This window comes from Olea europaea, chromosome 14 (assembly GCF_002742605.1).
Source record: "Olea europaea var. sylvestris chromosome 14, O_europaea_v1, whole genome shotgun sequence".
In the NCBI taxonomy this organism is placed as follows: Eukaryota; Viridiplantae; Streptophyta; class Magnoliopsida; order Lamiales; family Oleaceae; genus Olea; species Olea europaea.
The window spans coordinates 3,098,395-3,118,567 of NC_036250.1; the positions used below are offsets into that span (position 1 = coordinate 3,098,395).

A 20,173-nucleotide genomic window follows, 5' to 3' on the forward strand; every position below is an offset into this window, starting at 1 on the left:
GTTGTTAGGCAATTTGTTGTCAAACGACCCCCCGGACTATAATGTAACCCCGGTTCTATTATCAATCGGCCTTGACCATATGATTGATTAGTATATCGACACAACCCAATCCATATTCCTATGGACCGTTAGAAGCAACCTATTGTTAATAGTGTTGCTCACGGTTCGTCCCATTTCCTTGGAGGGCTATGGTAGTAATTTGAAGCCCATTATTTTTGAGTCGAGCCTTGTTTGGTCCACTAAATAACCCTAACCTAACTTACCTTGTTTGGTCACTTGCTTGGCTTATATTCTTGACCTTCTTCTCGGCCTCCATATGAAGAATGCCCAATCTCTCTCTCTGTATTTTTTCCTCTCGGTTTCTCCTATTCTATATGACCTTTGTGGTCCTTTTCTAGTGGGCATATTATTGTTATTCATCTTGTCCAACTAATAGCAACCGGAAGTGGGAACTTGGTGGTGGTGGTTTGGAGTTGTCTCAACCCGTGAGTGGTGTCGACTTTCTTGATGAAACTGAGCCTTGTTTACATTGGTGTTTGCCAGAATTTGGCCCTACAATTATGCTCCTGGCTGCACTAATAGCTCAAATTCTGGCAGTAAGGTGGAGATTGTTGGAGTCGAACCCTGTTCTCCTATTTAATGCTTCCATAATTTGATTAGTGATGAAATCGTGTTTTTATTAAACACGACTTAATAAATATTGACACTTTACTGGATGGCCAACACGTGGACTATTTCTGAACGTTGGATTAAACCGTTTCATATGCCTTTTGTTAAAAGGCTGGAGCCTTTTGGAACGTCAGAACCAACCCTTCATTTTTGCTCTCGACTTTAGGTTTTAAGAGAGAAAAGTATTGGCGATTTGAGAGATGTTGATTTTTTTTGTGTTTCTTGTGTAAAATCTCTGATTTTACATAGAGTGTAGTGAGATCTTCCTTCGATTGTTGTATTCTGTGTGAATGATGAAGAAATCTGAGTGATTTCTCTGTTGTATCATTTGGTGGTGTTCGAAGGTGTTGTGGGCTGAGATCTGAGTGAATCTCTATAGACTTGTTGCTATACTTGAGAGATAAGTCTTATTTTCATCTCTCTGAACAATTTGTAAATCTATTGCCTTTTTTGGCTATTTAGTGCAATCGAGCACAATCCAAATCTTTGGATGCTCAACGGGGGATGTAGGCATTAGATGTGGTCGCCGAACCTCCGGGGCTTAGGCCGAAATAATTCCTTTATGTTCTTTTTAATTTTCTGCAATTTATTTCTGTTCAATTGAGATTTTCTTGTTTCTTGATTTTAATATCATGTGGTCCTGCCTTAACAGTAACATATTGCTTGTTAGCCCTCGAAGGGCCAATCCGCAAACTAAGTTTGTTCCTGGCTAAGCGAGGGGAGTAATGGCTCGCATAGAAATCGCGAACCACCCTCCACATCCAAGTTGATTACAAGTTGTCAATAAGGACACGTGTGCAAAATGAGTAAAACGTGATTCTATAACTGAATTATTTATGAAGCAACCATTAAGGAGTCGCTACCTATCATTCTCTTCAAAATGATCAGATTATCCCAATGCTTGGAAAGAAATCTATAAATATCCCCTCATTTGAAGAATGAAGCAAGCAATTAAAATCTCTCTCTCAAATAGTTATTTCCCAAGCAACTAGACTAATGAATTTAGGGGGGTGAAACTCATAATTACGTGAGAGAATTTGTTGATTATATTTACATTTGACCTTTGATTATAATTGTTTCAACAATAAAATCTTTTGATCCGATTTTTACGACTTTTCTAGTCATGGTTTTCAAAGCAAACTAGCAATTAAAGGAGCTAATAAATTGAAACGTGACTAGGATAGGAGTACGTGAACACGTAGATTGAATCACGTGTCAAGGGGATGACGAAGATTGAAGAATAAGTGCTGAATTGTAAAAGAGACCACCGCAAATTGTCAGTTCTTCACGTGGATTTCTCGTGCTTTCTGCCTCCCTCAGGCCCTTTACTTTGCTTATACTATTCGAATACCATTTGGTATCACAAGGAGGCATTGAGGGCTCCATCCTACTCCCATTTAATTTGTTTTAGGACCCAAATTTAAGACATCATTGTTGCCATAGTTTTCTAGATAATTAATTACAATCGAGAGAATGCCAAGTGGAGATTGATCATGCATCCAAATTATTGTATAATTCTTGCCTTATGTTTCTTATTGTAGTTTAAGTTGTATTTATTGTGTGAAAATTAAGAACATACTCACATCCATACACTCTAACGTCGATCTTTAGCAGCATGTGAGTTTTGTATTATGGAACAAGATGCTTTGTTTTGTTTAGAACCAATAGTCGATTGCCTACTAAATCTCTCAATAATTGTAATAGGTATACTATCTGTAACACAATAATATCATATCATACGTTTTTATTAATAGAGTGTATAATTCTTGCCTTATGTTTCTTATTGTAGTTTAAGTTGTATTTATTGTGTGAAAATTAAGAACATACTCACATCCATACACTCTAACGTCGATCTTTAGCAGCATGTGAGTTTTGTATTATGGAACAAGATGCTTTGTTTTGTCTAGAACCAATAGTCGATTGCCTACTAAATCTCTCAATAATTGTAATAGGTATACTATCTGTAACACAATAATATCATATCATACATAATCCTTCGAGCAACAATCCCACCTCGTCTCCACTGGATTTAATCCGTGAGAAAAGTGTAAGTGAAGATGTTAATTATTGTGAAAAGTGCGACTACAGTGAAAGATGAAGACTAGAAAATTGAGGCTTTACCCATCTACCATTGGAGCACAAGTCAAGAACTTTGCAGCCAATTGTTTGCTCCATATATAGTCGTATGAAGAATTGATGTTTGGTTTGGTACGGTTGGTCCTAAGAGGAGTTGTACGTGAATTGTTAACTGGACCTACAAGTTACTGGTTCAAGGAGCAAGTGTTTGCTACTTGACCCTCATGCCTCCAACTATATTCAACACAAAGGACACTGGTCCCAACTCCCAACTTCAATCGCTTTATCGCACAACCCCTCTTTCTTCCCTCTCTCTATCAAGATTTTTCTGAGATAATGCTAGGAAGATAGTTTTTGTACCGTACATGATACTAGCTAATTAATTAACTCCAGCTGCATAATTTTCAGTGTTGATTCACAAAATCACAAGATTTGTTAGTTTAATGTCAAAGTGATTAATTAATTATTATAGTCATTTCCCAATAATGCAGAGAGAGATTCTTGATTGAACATTGAAACTTGGAATTTATAGAAATTGGGTTTTATAAGCCAAGATTGTATTATTCTTCGGCAAATACACATGCATGAAATAATTTGGCAATGATAATGAAAGAGCCCTCTTTCTTTACAACACCATAGTCAAGTAAGAATACACGAAATACATGCTTTTACATTAAAAACTAGCTATTTCTCTGTCAACTTACGACAAGCATCTGCAAAATGCTGGAGACTTTGAGATGGAGATTGGTAATTTTTTGATGCCGCAGGGAAATAGCTCCCACTAGACATGGGTACTGGGAAACCTATCCCGGTTGGCCTATTAGCAGCGGCTCGCTCGAGGGACTGCACCTGGTTTTTCAAGAATTTGACATAGTGAATTGCTTCATCTAACATGGAAGCAGTATCCATTTTGGTTCCACCAGGCACAAGTCTCTGAAGTATTCTTATTCTTTCACTAATCCTTTCTCTTCGATGGCGTGCAGCTACGCTTTGAGGGTCTGTTGAAATCTTAACATTTCTTCTCTTTGGTGGTTTCACCGATTCAGGGTCAATGTGAATTGGCTGCATTGCTGCAATTCGAAAAATCATCTCCCTCATTGCAGCCATTGAATTTCGCTTCTGTGCTTCATCTCCCACAATTTTCCACCTGCCACCACTTGAATTAGGCAAGAATGGCATCGCCGATGGATCTTGATGAATAATCGGGGAGCCCGATCCCGAAAATGATATATTACTTGGCAGGTTCATGAATGATGAAGCTGAATTATCATCAACAACTTGTGGGATGGAACCAATATTAGTTCCATTATGAGCCCCGTATTCCATCAACGACATATCATTGATATCGGCATAGGGACCGGAGAATTCGGAGAGTTTGTCCATCTGCATCAGCATCATTTCCATCTGATCATCTTCTGAAGCAGACTTGATGAAGTCAATATCCATGACTTGTTTGGTTCTCCTTTATATATAGGGTCCTCAAAACAGAAATGAAAATAAGGGTTTAGGGAAAGTAAAAGTGTGCAAATTTCAGAGTACAGAGGGATGGGTAAGGTGAAAAGAGTGTGTAGACTGAGAGTTTTATCAGAAGGTGCAGTAAACAAAAGAAACTGCTAATAATAGTATTAGGTCTGGGAAGAAGAGATGAAGGGTAAAGGGAATAAGATAGTGATATTGGGAACAGACGCTTGTGCCAGTGGCAAGGTTTATATATACACGCATATACAAGTTGTTCAATATTTTATCACAAAATTGGTGAACCTTTTCTTTTAAATTTTTTTTTTCTCTTTTTTTTTTCCAAAATCATTCCATTTTTTATTCAAACAATCTTCTTTACCCAATAAAGTCTTGAATTATTATTGCTGGCAAGAAAAGCATTATCAAGCATATTCACTGCCTACATCAAATCAGGACCCTTCAAATAATGGACTATCTCTTTGATGATCAGATGAGATCACATCCCACCCACCCAAGAAATAAGTGTCTCTATATATGCCCAACTTTTCTTACTTACACATTTGATGTATGTGTTATTGGCATATACAAGCCCGTTAGGTAGTGAGTTTTCATCCTAAAAAATTGATTGTTTGACTGCTATTTCACTATTATGTATGTGTTATTGGCACATATAGGCCCGTTTGGTAATGATTTTTCACCCTAAAAATTTGATTTTTTTGACCGTTATTCACTATTTCAGCCGTCATTTTTGACTTCTTCTCCCACATATGGCCTCAACTTTTCTTCCTAACGGTCAAAAAATCAATTCTCAAAATAACTACCAAACGAGCTCATAATAGGGTATCAACGAGTCTTGTTGAGTTGAATTCAAACTAAATTATCTTGAACTCCTCGATCGAGCTAACAAAATTTTGAGTTACAAAATTTAAGTCAATTTCTTTTACCAATCTTGTCTACGGAGCAAGATGACGAGTGCATTATCATGCAGAATTTGGCCAACTGTGCCAATGGCACAGATCTAATGTGCCAACTGTTCCAGGGTTGACATAAACGTGAATTATAATACATAATATAAATTATCGTATAGACATATATTGTTCAGTTACAAAACTAAAGAACCCTAAAAAAAATCGAGAGACTTTGGTGAGTAACTTTATCTGAACTATAAAATCGTTAAAGAACCCTAAAAACCCCAGTGTCACGACAGAAGTCAGAGGTTTCCACCAGCCCAGCATAAAGAAGAGTCACTGAGCAGCCTGTGGGTCAATCGGACGTCAGAAAAATCCGGTGCCGGAGTTTTTAAATCATCAACATGTACGTATGCATTAATAAAAATATAAAATATATTTACACACATGAATAAGGGCGTAGTCTATAATATGAGGGACCAACTATTCTGGAATTTACAGGTGTGGCACACTTTTCAAGGTGGATTTATTTATGACCGCAAAGAACTGTTTCATGTGCTGGTGGAGGTAGCCAAATTTACCAGCGGTGAACTGGCTTATATATACTTGCAGTCCTTACCTTTTAATTTACTGTTCACAGAAAACAACTCAGCTTCTCCATACCTACAACAATTTCTACTAATTAATAGGATAATTTACCACAAAGTGGAAGGTATTTTACTTCACCATTTTGTTTACAAGTTTCAGATCAACTCGAAAGTACCCCTGTATATTATGATGATAGGGGTGTATGGTAGGGGTAAAACAGGCATAATCGCAGGAACGAATAGAGCTGAGCCGACCATCTTTCATAAAAAAAGAAAAGAGAAAAAAAGAAATATATATATATATATATATATATACGGCGTTTAATGAGATAGTCAAGTCCGTGTCAAAGATGATACAAATATTATTTATTTATATCTTATCTTCAATATATTTTTTATATTATATCAAAATTTATTTTTCATTAAAGGTATAGAAAGTGAAATTTCGTATACAAGCTGGATTTTACAACCTCAAGGATAAGGAACTTTGAAGTAAACCATTTATATAATTTAGTCCATGTTTCGTGTAAATTAAAACTAGTTTAAAATTTCAAATCAATTTAACAATTAATTTTACACATGCATTTCATTAGATTCACAACTTTTCAACCACCTAATTTTAATCAACACCAAACAAGCGCTAATTGCCATCGAAGGTGATTCAGTTTACGTATCTATGTTGCAGTCGGATCCAAGAAAGAAAGATGGATTAATTTTTAGGGTAAATTCTTTTAAAGGTCCTCAACCTTTCTTAAGTATAGTAAGTTACATCATGAATCTTTTATTTGTATCACTCAAGTTTACAATTTGTAAGGCAAAGGTCACACAATATTAAATCGAGAAGCAAGAAATCGAAATCGGCCAAAAGTAAACAGTGTAGAAAATTAAAGAATCAACACAAGATTTCTTTCGGCCTAGGCCTCGGATGTTTGGCGACCACATCTAACGCCTACATCCCCCGTTGAGCATCCAACAAATTGGATTACGCTCAGTTGCACTATAATAGCCAAAAATGGCAACGAAGGGTTACAAGTGTTCAACAAATACACTGAGATGAAGCAAAAATACTTATCTCTCCAGATCGACTCAACAGCTTCGAAGAATCACAAAGAAACTTCACTGCATCCCTCTCAAAACATCACAACTCAAGAGGACGCAAGACATTACAGATAATCACTTAGAATATCTAAACAAAATCACTAAAATTTTCACGTTTAAGGCCTCAAATCAAAGATTTGAGCCAAAGAATCGTGCAGAACAAACCCTAACCAGACGAGGGGTTTTATCTCTCTCACTCAAAAAACCAAGAATCGAAACGCGTAATGGAGTAATGGGTGTGCCAAGTGAAACGGCACGTTAATAATGGAAGGTTCGAGATTCAATCCAACAGCCATGATCTAGCCATGTGTCTCCATCCGGTTAAAAGTGTCAATTTAATAAAGTTGCATTTTTACAAAACACGACTTCTCAATATCATAAAATTTTGGAAGCATACAACTATGGTTCGAGTCTCACACAATTTTTTAACACTGTGAGAGTTGTATTCTCACTAGATAGGAACGTACATTGTTTGTAACTAAACCTGTAAAATTGTCGGAAAATCAAGCGGTGACTATTCAGCTTATATTAAATGTTGGTTTTTTAAAAGAATTTATCCTTTCAATTAATATCACATGATTGTACCACACATGATCATTTAACGTCTAAATTGACATTTTTCATCAAAAGATTGAGGACATGACTAACACACTTATAAAAAGTTGGAGACTGATCTAGTATTTACCCTAATCTTTATAAAATTTACGTGCTTTGTTACCATATTAAATATTTTAATTTAAAAGTTTAAGTTAGTATTTCTAGACTTACTGTTTATTTATATTTTATGCGTCTAGGTCAATTTAAGTATTAGTGTTAACTGACATGTTGGATAAACTGATGCATAATTTATTTTCAGCTAATAAAAATTACGAGCATGCAAATACGATAGAGTAACAACTTAACGAAATCATGATGCGTGCATAATAATGAGCAAATTACGACTTACCCAAGCATAAAAATTAAAAGAAGATAAAATGAAGTGAGGCATGTAGTGTAAATCTCCTCAAGACAAATTTCAATCCTATACTAGTGCTAACAGGATCAAATGGACGTCCTTCTCCTAAGATATAATGTTTCTTCCAAAATTAATATAGCACAATATTAATTTTACTGGGTGAACCAATGCTTGATCGTACTTTTCTAGAACATAAGATATTGAATATGAAACGTACAATAATTTGAAATTCATTTTGACAGAATTTACAGAAGGAAAGAATTAGAAATCAATTATATGGAATTGATTTTGAGTGAAGAAAATGGAAATAGGAAAGTTCAATTTATAGATTTTCATGTGTCTTTTCGAATGGTTGCATCTTTTGGCAAAATTAATTCCAACCATTAGATCACACTATTTCAAGATTGATGATCTAGATTGCACATTATCAATATGTTACACCCCTTCAAAACAACTCTTTAATATGCAACATTTGCATTTGGAGAGTTGTGCTCAATCGACGCACTTATTGAAGACTTTTCCAGTTCACACATTTTAATCCTTATATGACCCTAAAATTCCAGCATAACAAACTCGGATGATGCCCATAAGAAGTATATATGCTATAATTGGTTGAAAAAAAAAAAAAGGAACTAACTCCCACAAACCAGACTGCAAAGAAATCTTCAAATCACTTATCTAAGATTATCCCAAATTAAAAATAAGAATTAGAGTACTAAGACTTGAAGTTCCTTTCTACAAAGTCAACATTGTTAACATGAGTTGTCCAAACCCTTATATATCGATAGGAATTTTATTCTTAACAATTCTCATAAAATGATGACTCATTTGAATACAACGTTCTTGAAATTCAAATGCAAATTGAGATTTAGATGAGTCGAATTGCTCGTTTTGAATTTGATAGGCTTGGATGTCATATTAAGATTTAATGTTTCATCTTAAAACATCAATTTTGTTAAGAGAAATACTTCAAACCTTATATGTCAGTTAGTCTTTATAATTTATCGTGTAAGTTTTACCCTTTAACGTAGAGTGTGACTTCTTGAATAACGTAGACAACTAGCTTAGATAAAAAGGGTAAATTGTGAGGATAACAAGAAATGGAAGAAGCAAAATCCCATTGGCTATGTTGGGATTGGCCTTCAACCCATTGGAACATATTTTAAATGAAGGAAAGACATTGACAAAGACATATAACCGGTATAATCATAGTGCTAATAACACAAGGAAGATCTTTGAATAAAAGACAAAGTTTGATAATGGTAAAAGTCAAACATCATTAATTATATCAATTGTCTGACCACCAACTACATTTATTCAAGCTCCATCTATGTGAAATGAACTAATTCAGTAAAAGAGAGGTCTCTGGAAATTAATGTTCCATCACTATGGATGCAAGACTTGCATATGAAACTTAGAAGTCAGAACAAGAATTAACGCACAAATGCAAAAATGAACAGCATAGCTATGCATTCTTAGATGATATGCATGTAACGTCACTTGAACATGAAAGCAAATCAGTTGTACACGACATTCTTGAAGTAAGAACCAAATCAATAGTGTTTAAGGCGATTTGTGGTCGTCTTCTTACGTTAAAAATTGCCCTATCACCTCACTAACTGTGAAATTTGAAAAGAATTGATCATGTCATCAGTTGGTATTATTAAGAATTGAGGTTCCAACCTTAAAATGTCAATATTATAAGAAGTACTAGTTCAAGTCCTTGTATATATGTTTGTTGATATTTTTTATATTTAATCCATGTGGGATTTATATGTCAACATGCCCCTACAAAAACATTTGATTTTAATAGACACTGTTGTCTTATTAAGAATTTGAATTCTATTTTAAAAGGTTAATTTTATTAAGAGAACTTGTCGAAACCTTTATAAGTTGTTTAATGATTCCATTTTTTAATTGTAATATATCCCTTAATATGCTCCGTAAGATGGTGGCTAGTTTGAGGCTAAAATATTTAAACTATGTGTTCATTTGAGTTCAGATCAAATTGCACATCTGAGCTTAATGAATCTTTGATATTATATTAAGACTTGATGTTTTATCTTAAAAGTTCAACATTATTAAGAAGGGTGGTACTTAATAAATATGGGGGTATATCTCTTAACATGCCCTACAAAAAAGATTGATTTTAATAGGTGATACCATATTAAGACTTAAGTTTCATCTTAAGGGGTAAACCTTATTAAAATGAGTATCTCAAACCCTTTTATATTGGTTAATGTATCCATTTTTGTTCAATATAGGATTTATCCCTTAATATGCAGATGCAAGATGACGGTTTGTTTGGGAAAAAAATCTCAAAAATTGTTTGCTCATTAAGATAATCGGATTGAATTGCTCTTCAAAGCATAATGTGATTTTAATACCATATTAAGATTTCATCTTAAAAGGTTAACTTAATTAAGAGTACTCTAGTCCTTATATAATGTTTAATATTTCAATTTTTATCCAATATGGAATTTATCCCTTCACCTATTTTGCAAGAACATTTGAACTCAATGGACTCTGGTTGGTATCAAATCTAAAAGTCTCGTGTTAAAGTCCCCTAAAGAAGGCGAACATATCTATAAAGAATTTTTGAAGGAAGGATACTAAACAATAATGTTTGGGGTGATTCCGAACCCTCCAAAATGGTAAAAGATGTTGAGTGCATATCTTCAAAGAACTTGTTGCATCTTTTTACATCATTGGTCTAAGAAAACACAACTGTGGCCATCAAATTCACATCAAATGCAACTAGTACCGAAATGGATCTCACTAGTTACTTTTTGGGATAGAGCGGAAGAAGGGAGCGAGGGGATTCTCGAATGCGAAAAAGGATCCAATGAATTCGAAAGAATTGAGTGCACTACCTATGCTTGACAATCAGGCAAGCTAGCAGACCTTATAAGGAGTAAGAGGTGGCAATGATTGCATAAAATCTCAATGGTATTAACAAAAGATTAAGAAATGTTTGATATATAACAGCACAGCTATGAACAATATTTGGAAAAACTGAAAAAATATGTTTTAAAAAAATTCAAAAATCATATCTTATATCCTTGCATGGATTGCAATAGTTCATTATATTTTTATTTTATGAATATTGAAATAAATACAATGATTAGGCCCAACTATTTCAAATAGTTTGAAATCATATATATAGATCAATTTCTTCCTCTCACCCTCCTCAGCTGATAGCATTATTTTCATTTTTTCTAAGTCATCAAGATGACAGACAGTCGTATTTTTGCAGAGAAAAAAAAAAGGGAAAAAAAAAAAAAAAAAAGAGGATCGCAAGAGAAAAATGCAAGAATTGGAAGTCAGTTTGTTCATATAATGGGTCACTTCTTGTTTGGAGAAAATTTAGATAATTCAATTTGTCGATTTCAAAGACGATGGTTCAGATGGCGGATTAAAAGATGATTATGTTAAAAATTGATTGCAATAAGGATTCAGCCAATTATTTTGTTGGAACGTCAGAGTCAACATGCGACTAGTAATAATTCCCTAAAAAAAAGGGAAAAAAAAAAAAGAAGAAGAGGATCGCAAGAGAAAAATGCAAGAAATGAAGTATTCGTTTTTTCAAAATTTTCTGTTTTTATTTTTTATTTTTGTTGGCGGGAGGGGGAGAGGGGGTCGGTGGGGGTGGTTGGCTGGCTGTCTTGTTTACTGCTTTCATCAATCCAAAGAACAAGAAACTTCTCAGCACCCTGATTTCAAAGCAGTTTCCAATTTAGTATCACCAATATCAAGCAATAGAATTTATAAAGAAATAATATTTTATTTTGCATTATTTATCAACAAGACATGAATAAAGAGACATGTTCTCTGCAAGAAGAGGTTCGTTTGGATAAAAGTATCCCGAAGAGATAGATTTTGTTGTTGGGTGGGTTTTTTACTAAAGCATTATCACCTTATCTTCTCTCCCCCACACCCTCTTTTTTTAATACCTACATCTATTATATTTTAATAATATATATTTTTATAAATTTCTGATTTTTCTCTCACGTAATAAAGCAAGGAAAAAAAAAACTTTCACTTACTCTCCACAGTCCTCACCTTTCTCATCGGAAAATTACAGTAATGATTCGATCAGAAGTGGTCCCTTTGTCTCTTTTCACATGATTTTCATGGCTTCAACTTGTATGGAAAATCCCTGTATGAAAGAGTCAAATGCTAAAAATGCAGACTGCATACTCGTTTGGTTTCAACCCTTGAGCTCTCATTGTCTTTCCTAACTTTTCTTGGAAATGAAATTGGTGCGAGAATAGAGTTTCTTCCAATCCTGGACGAGTATAAAATAAAGCTTCGACGGCATCTTTGATATCACTACTCGACGGGAATGTTCTCATTGTACTTCTTTGTTATCCAATTTAACATGACATAAAGCACTAGTTCCGGGATATGAATTGAGATCTGCTGTTCAAAATTTACAATCCGCTAATAAATGATTGACATATCATTTTATATTAGAGTGTCACCTAATTTTAAGCATAAACGGCATTAAGAGAAAAGTTAAATATGTTAATTTAAAATGATGTGTGAATAATTCATTAGACGTACAATAAATTTTGAACAACGGATCTCAACTCGACGAGAGATATTGTCCAAATTTTAATAAACGTAATAAAGTTTATCCATATTTTTATTCAATTTAGCACATCGACACAATCGAAAGAAAACACTATTGTTTATATTTTCCCCTTCAATTTACTGAACTATGAATTGTTCCAAAAAGGTGACAAAATAAAACCATTGAATGGCTCCAAATTTTTTTTATGTGAAAATATTATTAGCTATAATTTTTTTCAATACTTTTGAATTCTAAAGATTTTAGGTTTAACCGGACAAAGACAAAGTGAATGGAATGTCATTTGGAACGGATATGTCATATGAATAGGGAGTCATTGGGGGGTGACGGGGGTTGGGGGCGTGGGTAAGGACCCCAAAATCATATTCAAACCCATTGTAGAGCTATTTGTGTCAATTCCCCCAACAATCACTCCAACTGACAAGAGGAAGGCTGCTTTCTTCACATAATAATAGCACATGTTTAATTCAGCTAAAAAATTGGATTAAAATTTAAGTCGAAATCAATAATTAATTTTAACCATACATTTAATAGGATCAACAAATTTTCAACCACAAATTCCATCAACTTGTGTGTGTGTGTGTGTGTGTGTCCGAACCTCACCAAACCAATCCTGAGGAGTGACAGACATCCCCCTAGTTTGCCAGCCGGGTAAATACAAATGCGGTCATAGTATTAAAAGTCTATTTTTCATCTACCAAAACAGGCGCTAAGCCTCACAAACAAAACCAACACAATAAGCTAAACCTGGTACCACCCATTGGACCCTACATCAAGTCACATCACATTACTCCTATAACATTTCTCACGAAGTGCTGTGTGCTGATACCATTTTAATCAGTCAATGCATGAAAATTTTCTGCAGAACGCCACTCAATTTGGTCCAAAAAACTAAAATGGTGTTGATCACAAGGTTGACAATAAAGGAAAGCAGAATAGAAGGTTTAGTTCCGTCGTCTATCTCAGCACACTAGCACGAGAGTGTAGATTTTAGTAGGAAATGTATCAAGTTTCACTCAACAAATGACCAAGTTCTTCCTCAGAAATATTTTGGTTTTCCTCTCACCTTTTCCCCCTTATTTTTCCACTTTTCTTTTGGGACGGCCGTGCTCATGTTTTAAAAGTTACATGTACATAAACAATAATAATCAAGAAATAGAAAATCATAATGGACCCAATAGAGATAATTCATAAAAGATTAACTATTGGATCACATAATATATCTAAAATCTTCAGAAGCCGTCATCCACCACAGAAATGTCAACCATTGTTACTTTCAACATGATTACCATCTAAAAGCTCACTCACACAGAACTGATGCAGATTTTCATATATTGTCTTCCACTGCTGGATCGTTTGCACAGATCTTTGCTGTTCAACTTTTAGCCTCTCAACATCCAGTTCAGCAGCAGCAGCAGAACCTTGCTTCTGTAGAGAGGGTGAAGCAGAAAGTTAAGAACTTGAGAGTGAGTTTCACCTCCACAGTTCATTAACAGAACTATACAGCAATATGAATTTTAGAGCAATTTTATCAACACCAGAACAAGATAAAAAATATAAATGAAGGAAAGTAACATTATCTTTGGCAAGGATGAAAAAAAATACTATTTTTTTATTTTTATTTTTAAATTCAATGAGAATTAAGGTGATTGCAGATCTTAGAAAAAATTGAATTACACGTGCAAAGCAAATGTAAAATGGAAATTCCAGGAGTAGGACACTAGGACTATGACAATAAGATTTATCATGAATAGGAATTAGTTACAAAATCAACAGCAATCTAGTATTTGGAGCTTTAACCATTGAAAATAGAGATTTTGTAGTCAATGGAGCTCTTCTAGTGCCCTCCAATTTACATATTGCTTACTAATTATTCTTATCTTAGAATTTCACATATGGTTTCTCCAGGGCTCTTCACCTTGACATCTCTCGACTGCCAATTACATGCTGGTAAGCACCCAAGAAGTGTCCCCTAGTGTACAGTATAAAAAACTTATTAAAACATTCATCTGAGCGTATGTTTGATGTCTCCCATATATCTGACATGCATATCTTCTTTGACCATATATTCTTGTTATTATCCACAAAAGATGGGGAAACCACTTTCAAAATTAAAATACTTCCCTACTATGACGTCAATTCCAATAAACATCCTTGAAGAAGATTGAGATAGACTCTTAAACAGTTGTCAGGAAAAGGAAATCAGCAGTGAAAAGATATTGTCAGGGTATTGTATGATGAGGATAGAAGTGTGCTCCCTCTAGCTTTAAGGAAATTAAATAAAAGTTTTATCTAGTCAAACTCATTGTTTCATCGTCACCTGTTGCAAGTTAAATGTATATAAAGGATACAAAATCGGGTTTAATATAATTAAAATCTTAGAGATTGCAGACACTAATCAGTGTGTCTATCTGCTCATATACTTTCAATCATTTTCATTTGTGGCCATCTGATCTCATGTTTGAACATCATAAGCATAGGCTGACATCTAGGTGATAATATTCCCGTGTGTATAGACGACAACTAAAACCTATATTGGCTCACTAACCGACAGTATATTGAAAGTATACTACGAAAATCCTTTTCTTTTTTTTTTTTAATCTATTCAGTCACTTTCTGCCTACTTACATGGATTAAGCTAACCAAAGTATAGGATTATCATTTAGAATAGATTGAGTTGTCCCACTACTTAGTTGTGCAAACTCAGAAGACAGGTAATAACATTTTTTTTTTTTTTTTTTTAAATGATCGTGGGTGTTCAACAGGTAATAACATCATCAACATAATAATAATAACAGAGTTAACTTGCAATTGCTGTAACTTTAGTCACTGCATCTTCTATTGAGAGTGCCGGTGTATCTCAGGGTTTCATGGGGCATCGCCAGCGAAAAATTCTATGACAGGATTTTATCTGTTTCTTTTCACGTCAAGTCATAATGCTATTTCATAAGGGATGCCTCAATTTTAATAATGTACAAAATTTTCAATATGGTGGCATTTGATATCTGTATCAGAAATTTTCATTTGATATCTGTATCAGAAATTTAGTACGAAAACCTGCTTCCAGTAAAGCAATTAGCAATGAGAAGCAATGCCCATATACCATTGTTGATTTTCTTTTTCAAGCAGGCTTGAATGCAGGTGTTATGAATTAAGCATTACGATTATTAATCAAGCAATCATAAATCATAGGTTGCAGCCATTGCTTACTTAGAGAGACATGGACTCAAACATACACACAAGAATATACAATGGGTTCAAAAAAGGATTTCTGAGGACAAATTGATTAGATACTCATCTAGAAAAAATATGTACCTGCAGTTCCTTAATTAGATTCTCCATCGTTTGGACACTGATGTATGAATCATCTAAGAGTTTGTTTGAAGCAGTCTGAGGACTTATGAATGCTTTAGTATAGGCATTCTCATCTGATGAATTGGCATATTTTTGCAGTGGTGGCGGCATTGGCCAACCATGTCCCCTTAATGAGGAAGCTTGGGTATTTGGAGATGTTCCAGGATTTAAATGCTGTGGCTGTCTAACAACAAGAACATTGTTGACAGGACCTGCAAAATATGAACCAATATATTAATAAAAATTCTTTTCTCAATAAACAATTATGCAATAATTAAGATGATTGGATGAAATTACACTGATCATATATTTTAGTTGAAATCAGCAGCAGATAACCAAAAAAGTGTTATGTATACAAACTAGACCACAGCACTCGTGGTGCAAAAAGTTTTCTAATGAAAAAACTGCTACATAAAGCTCGGATAAATAAAAATAGGATCTCCAACTCATCACGTACATCCCATCTATTTGAAATCCATGTGGCTTCATCTAATTAACTGTCACATTAAAAGGTTAACGTCCTTCCTCGCTCCTTACATTATAATCCTAAGACTGACCTAATTCTGAGGAGTTACAATCAGGCCAATTGACGTCATTTTGCCTTTAGATAATGCTTTGAAATTAATAAGGAGATACCTTAATCAGAATTGCATTATAGATTACAACTGTCGATAAATAATATTGATGGCAATGTAGAAGACAACAAACCTATTCAACAGTAGAGCTGCCAAGGTTGCATATGTTCAAATCTTTTCTTGGATTTTATGTGTTCTTTTATACAAGTTTATAGCAAACTGCATAAGGAAACTGCTTGAGGAGTAAGAGGTGCCACTTAATGACTGTTGTATGGGTTAAATACAAGAATTAATTTCAAAATTGTCATAAGATAAAACTTGCACCTGTCATTACAGTGGTTATCAGAAAGCAATTACAAAACTGGCACACCTAGTCAAACTTGGGAGTAGGACATTTTAAATTTTCTATTTAGCCATGGCAAGCAACCATATGTAGGTATAACTGCAGAGGGTTTTACAAATTTCTCCTCAAGGATATGTATGGTAACACAGAAACTGAGATCCTCCTAGATTTGCCCATTTTTCCCAACTCAGTTATAAACTGTTTCTCAAGAAGGAAAAACACTGCTACATGCATAGTTGCAGTTTGATAGTTTATTATTAGATGTCATGTGCCTTATGTCCGTCCAAGTTCCCCATTCAAATAGCCCATATGCATGTTAATGAACCACAAACGTGTGCTTTCTATGAGTATTAGATGATCATGTGCATACAAACCATCAAGAATAACATTTCCCTACTATTGGCAACAATAGACGATGTGAGATCATGCTCCTGTATACACAATGCAAAATTTACTTCATTGAATTAAAAGTGAAGCCAAAAGGGACGTACAAATAAAACTGCCCTCAGATTCAAACATCAAAAACTGAAAAAAATTAAAAGGAAAAATAAAAAAAGAAAAAAGAAAAACGAAAATTGAAAATTGAAAATTGAAAAATGAAAAAAAGCCAATGTAAACCATGCTTATCAGCATAATTACATCCCTCTGCCGATACGCAAATCTTCTGACAAATCATAACATAAAAAGGTGCGAAAATTAAAAGACATGCCAATAACAGGGTAAAATGAGTTGAATAATGAGGCAATTTGCATGACAGTGCAGTAAATAACTTAAAAGTATTAGCTGTAATTTATGGTACCTTTGGCATGTCTAAAGACACGAGTAATGTTGCGTCTTTTAGTGTCCCAAACTCGAATCATGCCATCCTCAGAACCAGAAACCAATAGAGAGCCATCAGCACTAGAAGCTAAGCAGGTAATAGCCTTACTGTTACACATAGGAAATTCATTCAGGACGAGCTAAATTCGAAATAAAAGGCAGAAAGGATAAACATAAAAAATCCTTCAAATCAGGCAAAAGGTAAACTTTTAAGACGTTATTTGTAAAATGCTTTTGCTTTTCAAATGATATGCTTTTACGAAAATTTTGAAAGGGCATTGGCTAAATGCACAAAAATATTAAGAGGCAAATGTATATTGAGTCCTATCAAATTATTGATAATCGAAACATTAATAATCTCTCCGAGCACTACCTTGTAGACAAAAATGACCATATGTAGTTTGAGCAGCCAAATTATCAAAATCAAAAACGTAGGAAACCATTTAATGTTGGTGTGAACACAAGAAAAGAGAATAAAACTACATATTTTCACTTTTCACATTGTTCAAAAGATGAAGCATGAATATGTCAGAAATCTGGCAAACCTGTGCTCAGATAATGAACCAATGATATGTAACCCGTAACTGCTGTTGGAGGTTCCTGGAGCATTTAATGCAGCAATGTATATCTTACCATCTCTACCTCCAGCATAAAAGACATGCTCCCCAGGGTCCAATGCAATTGCATCAATTATTGAGGGGAAGACAATGTTTCTTAAAAGTTTTCCTGTAGATAAACTCCATACCTAGGACAAGTCCATAAATGGTTAAAAGTGATACCCTAAACGCCTGAATTAAGTATCATAAGATGGTAAATCTATTCATTCAGAAGACCATGGTACATGAAACAATCTCGTGCTCTTAGCAGATCTCAGTACTCTAATAATTGGCAACAAACATCTCTGGTACAAAGGGATCAGTTTAGATTAAATAAAGATGAAAAATTGGCAATTTCGAAGGGTAGTAGTTTACGAACAACAAGTGGAATTAGCAACATATATGGTTACATATATGCTGATAGTTTTCAAAAGAACGAGTCCTTCATTAGAAATAGCTTTACCAGAACAATTTTTTGTAAGTAAAATACTTTAATTATGGAATCAACAAGCAGGATAAATATTATGCCACACCTTGCAAGTACGATCCTCAGAAGCAGACACAATAATTGCATTACATCCACCGTACCCAATTTTAATGTCTGTCACTTTCAAAGTATGCTCGTGGAAACTATACTCATAAGGATTCTTTGCTTTCTCCCTATTTGCACCACCAAAGATCCTAAAATAACATAATAATTTCCACTAAGTATCCAGCGAATGAGTTATGTGCCAGACAAAAAAATAAAAAGCAAGAATTATCATATACATGAAAAGTGACCAAACTCGAACACATCCATCCTCTGACCCTGAAATCAAAAGGGACTGATCATCATTAAATACCATGCAAGTAACTCCCCTGTAATGTGCATGCCACTTTTTAAGCAAATTCCCAGTAGCAACCTGCATATATTGAAACATATTCACAGCAAAAGCATCAGTTACGACAATCACTACCACAATAGAAAGGAACCACCAATTGAAAAGTAATATATTCAATTTACCTCCCATAAGTATATATCGCCTGAAATACCTCCTCCCACAATATAAGTTCCTTCACTATTCGAGAGAAGTGGCTTTACGGGTTCAGCAGGGAAGCTCTTGACTTCAACCTGAGGCTGCAAGTTCAAAGTAAGAAAAAATCAATTATTGAATTAAGTTTCAATCATTTCATTTCAAATTGAAAATCTTCTCTTCTAATGGTGAATTTCCACCTGTTCCTGAAGCAATACCAACATGACCTTAAAGTTCAAATAGAAAGTTGCTACTTAAAATGTTATTGGTTTCCCGTTAGTATATTCATCAAAAATAAAAATTTCTCCAACAATCAGTCAATTTAAAGCAAAATAGAACAAGAAATTCAATCAGAATTTGGGGAATAGTTCTATGTTATATTTTGACGAGTCCCAACTTCAATGATAAGTAATGTAAGCAATATTTTTAATCTATACAGGATGCATTTAAGCTGTCAAAAAACTGTAAGTCCCACTTAATTTTCTTTAACATCTTAACAACTTTGCTTCATTCATATATATTTTTAACGCAATACTCTTTAATTTACATGTGGTTGGATGAGCTTACCTTGTTCCAGGACCAGTAGAGGATAGAGCCGGAAGAGGAGGACTTGGGGTCCCGGATTTGGGAGGAGGCCAGGAAGCGGCCAGCGACAGAGGCGAGACCGTGGGCAGGGGAGGAGCACATCTTGTAGCGCAGGTGCTCGGATCCCGTGTGGAGATTCCAGCAGCTGATGCCGGCGTCCGTCGGCGATGAGGCTATCACCAATTCGGTTTCCATTGTACAAGAGGGTTTTGCGTTAACGGCTTGTGGGGTTTATGCCGCAACTTCGAAACGTAGTTTTTGGCTAAGATTGAAAGTTAATATTTAAGACAATTAAAAAGTAAGTTAATTATTTAAGAATTATGCTATTCCCAGTTAATCAGTATTACAGTCGTTGTATATACATACATGTAACAGTTAATGATCTAATACATGAGATAATAAAAACTATCACATTGATATATCAAATCATAAATCTCCATATAGAATGTCACGTATGACGATTAATAATTATAAATAGCATTACTTAGGGGTGGCAAATGGGCCAAGCAGCTCGTCAGTTCGCTCACTCGACTCGCGAAAACG

The 20,173-nt window shown here is 34.6% G+C and overlaps 2 protein-coding genes across 2 annotated transcripts; both read right to left on the minus strand.

Annotated features, from left to right (window-relative positions):
• Positions 1 to 3,349: 3,349 nt before the first annotated feature.
• Positions 3,350 to 4,404, minus strand: LOC111409606 (transcription factor HEC2-like). Its single transcript, XM_023039632.1, has one exon. It carries the CDS (start codon positions 4,189 to 4,191, stop codon positions 3,430 to 3,432), a length of 762 nt encoding a protein of 253 aa, XP_022895400.1. The 5' UTR covers positions 4,192 to 4,404; the 3' UTR covers positions 3,350 to 3,429.
• Positions 4,405 to 13,501: 9,097 nt separating this feature from the next.
• Positions 13,502 to 19,891, minus strand: LOC111408795 (protein ROOT INITIATION DEFECTIVE 3). The gene is made up of 8 exons (XM_023038567.1): positions 19,613 to 19,891; positions 19,036 to 19,149; positions 18,801 to 18,934; positions 18,566 to 18,713; positions 17,982 to 18,181; positions 17,417 to 17,544; positions 15,661 to 15,911; positions 13,502 to 13,773 (listed from the first exon to the last, which is right to left on the minus strand). Exons 1-8 carry the CDS (start codon positions 19,823 to 19,825, stop codon positions 13,606 to 13,608), a joined length of 1,356 nt encoding a protein of 451 aa, XP_022894335.1. The 5' UTR covers positions 19,826 to 19,891; the 3' UTR covers positions 13,502 to 13,605.
• Between the last annotated feature and the right edge of the window lie 282 nt (positions 19,892 to 20,173).

Coding starts and splice junctions, on each gene's coding strand:
- LOC111408795 (XM_023038567.1), bottom strand. CDS start 19,825: ATGGAAACCGAATTGGTGATAGCCTCATCGCCGACGGACGCCGGCATC. Junction 17,545..17,981: donor GGTTCATTATCTGAGCACAG/GTTTGCCAGATT, acceptor TATGTGTAACAG/TAAGGCTATTACCTGCTTAG. Junction 15,912..17,416: donor TGTCTTTAGACATGCCAAAG/GTACCATAAATT, acceptor CATATTTTGCAG/GTCCTGTCAACAATGTTCTT.
- LOC111409606 (XM_023039632.1), bottom strand. CDS start 4,191: ATGGATATTGACTTCATCAAGTCTGCTTCAGAAGATGATCAGATGGAA.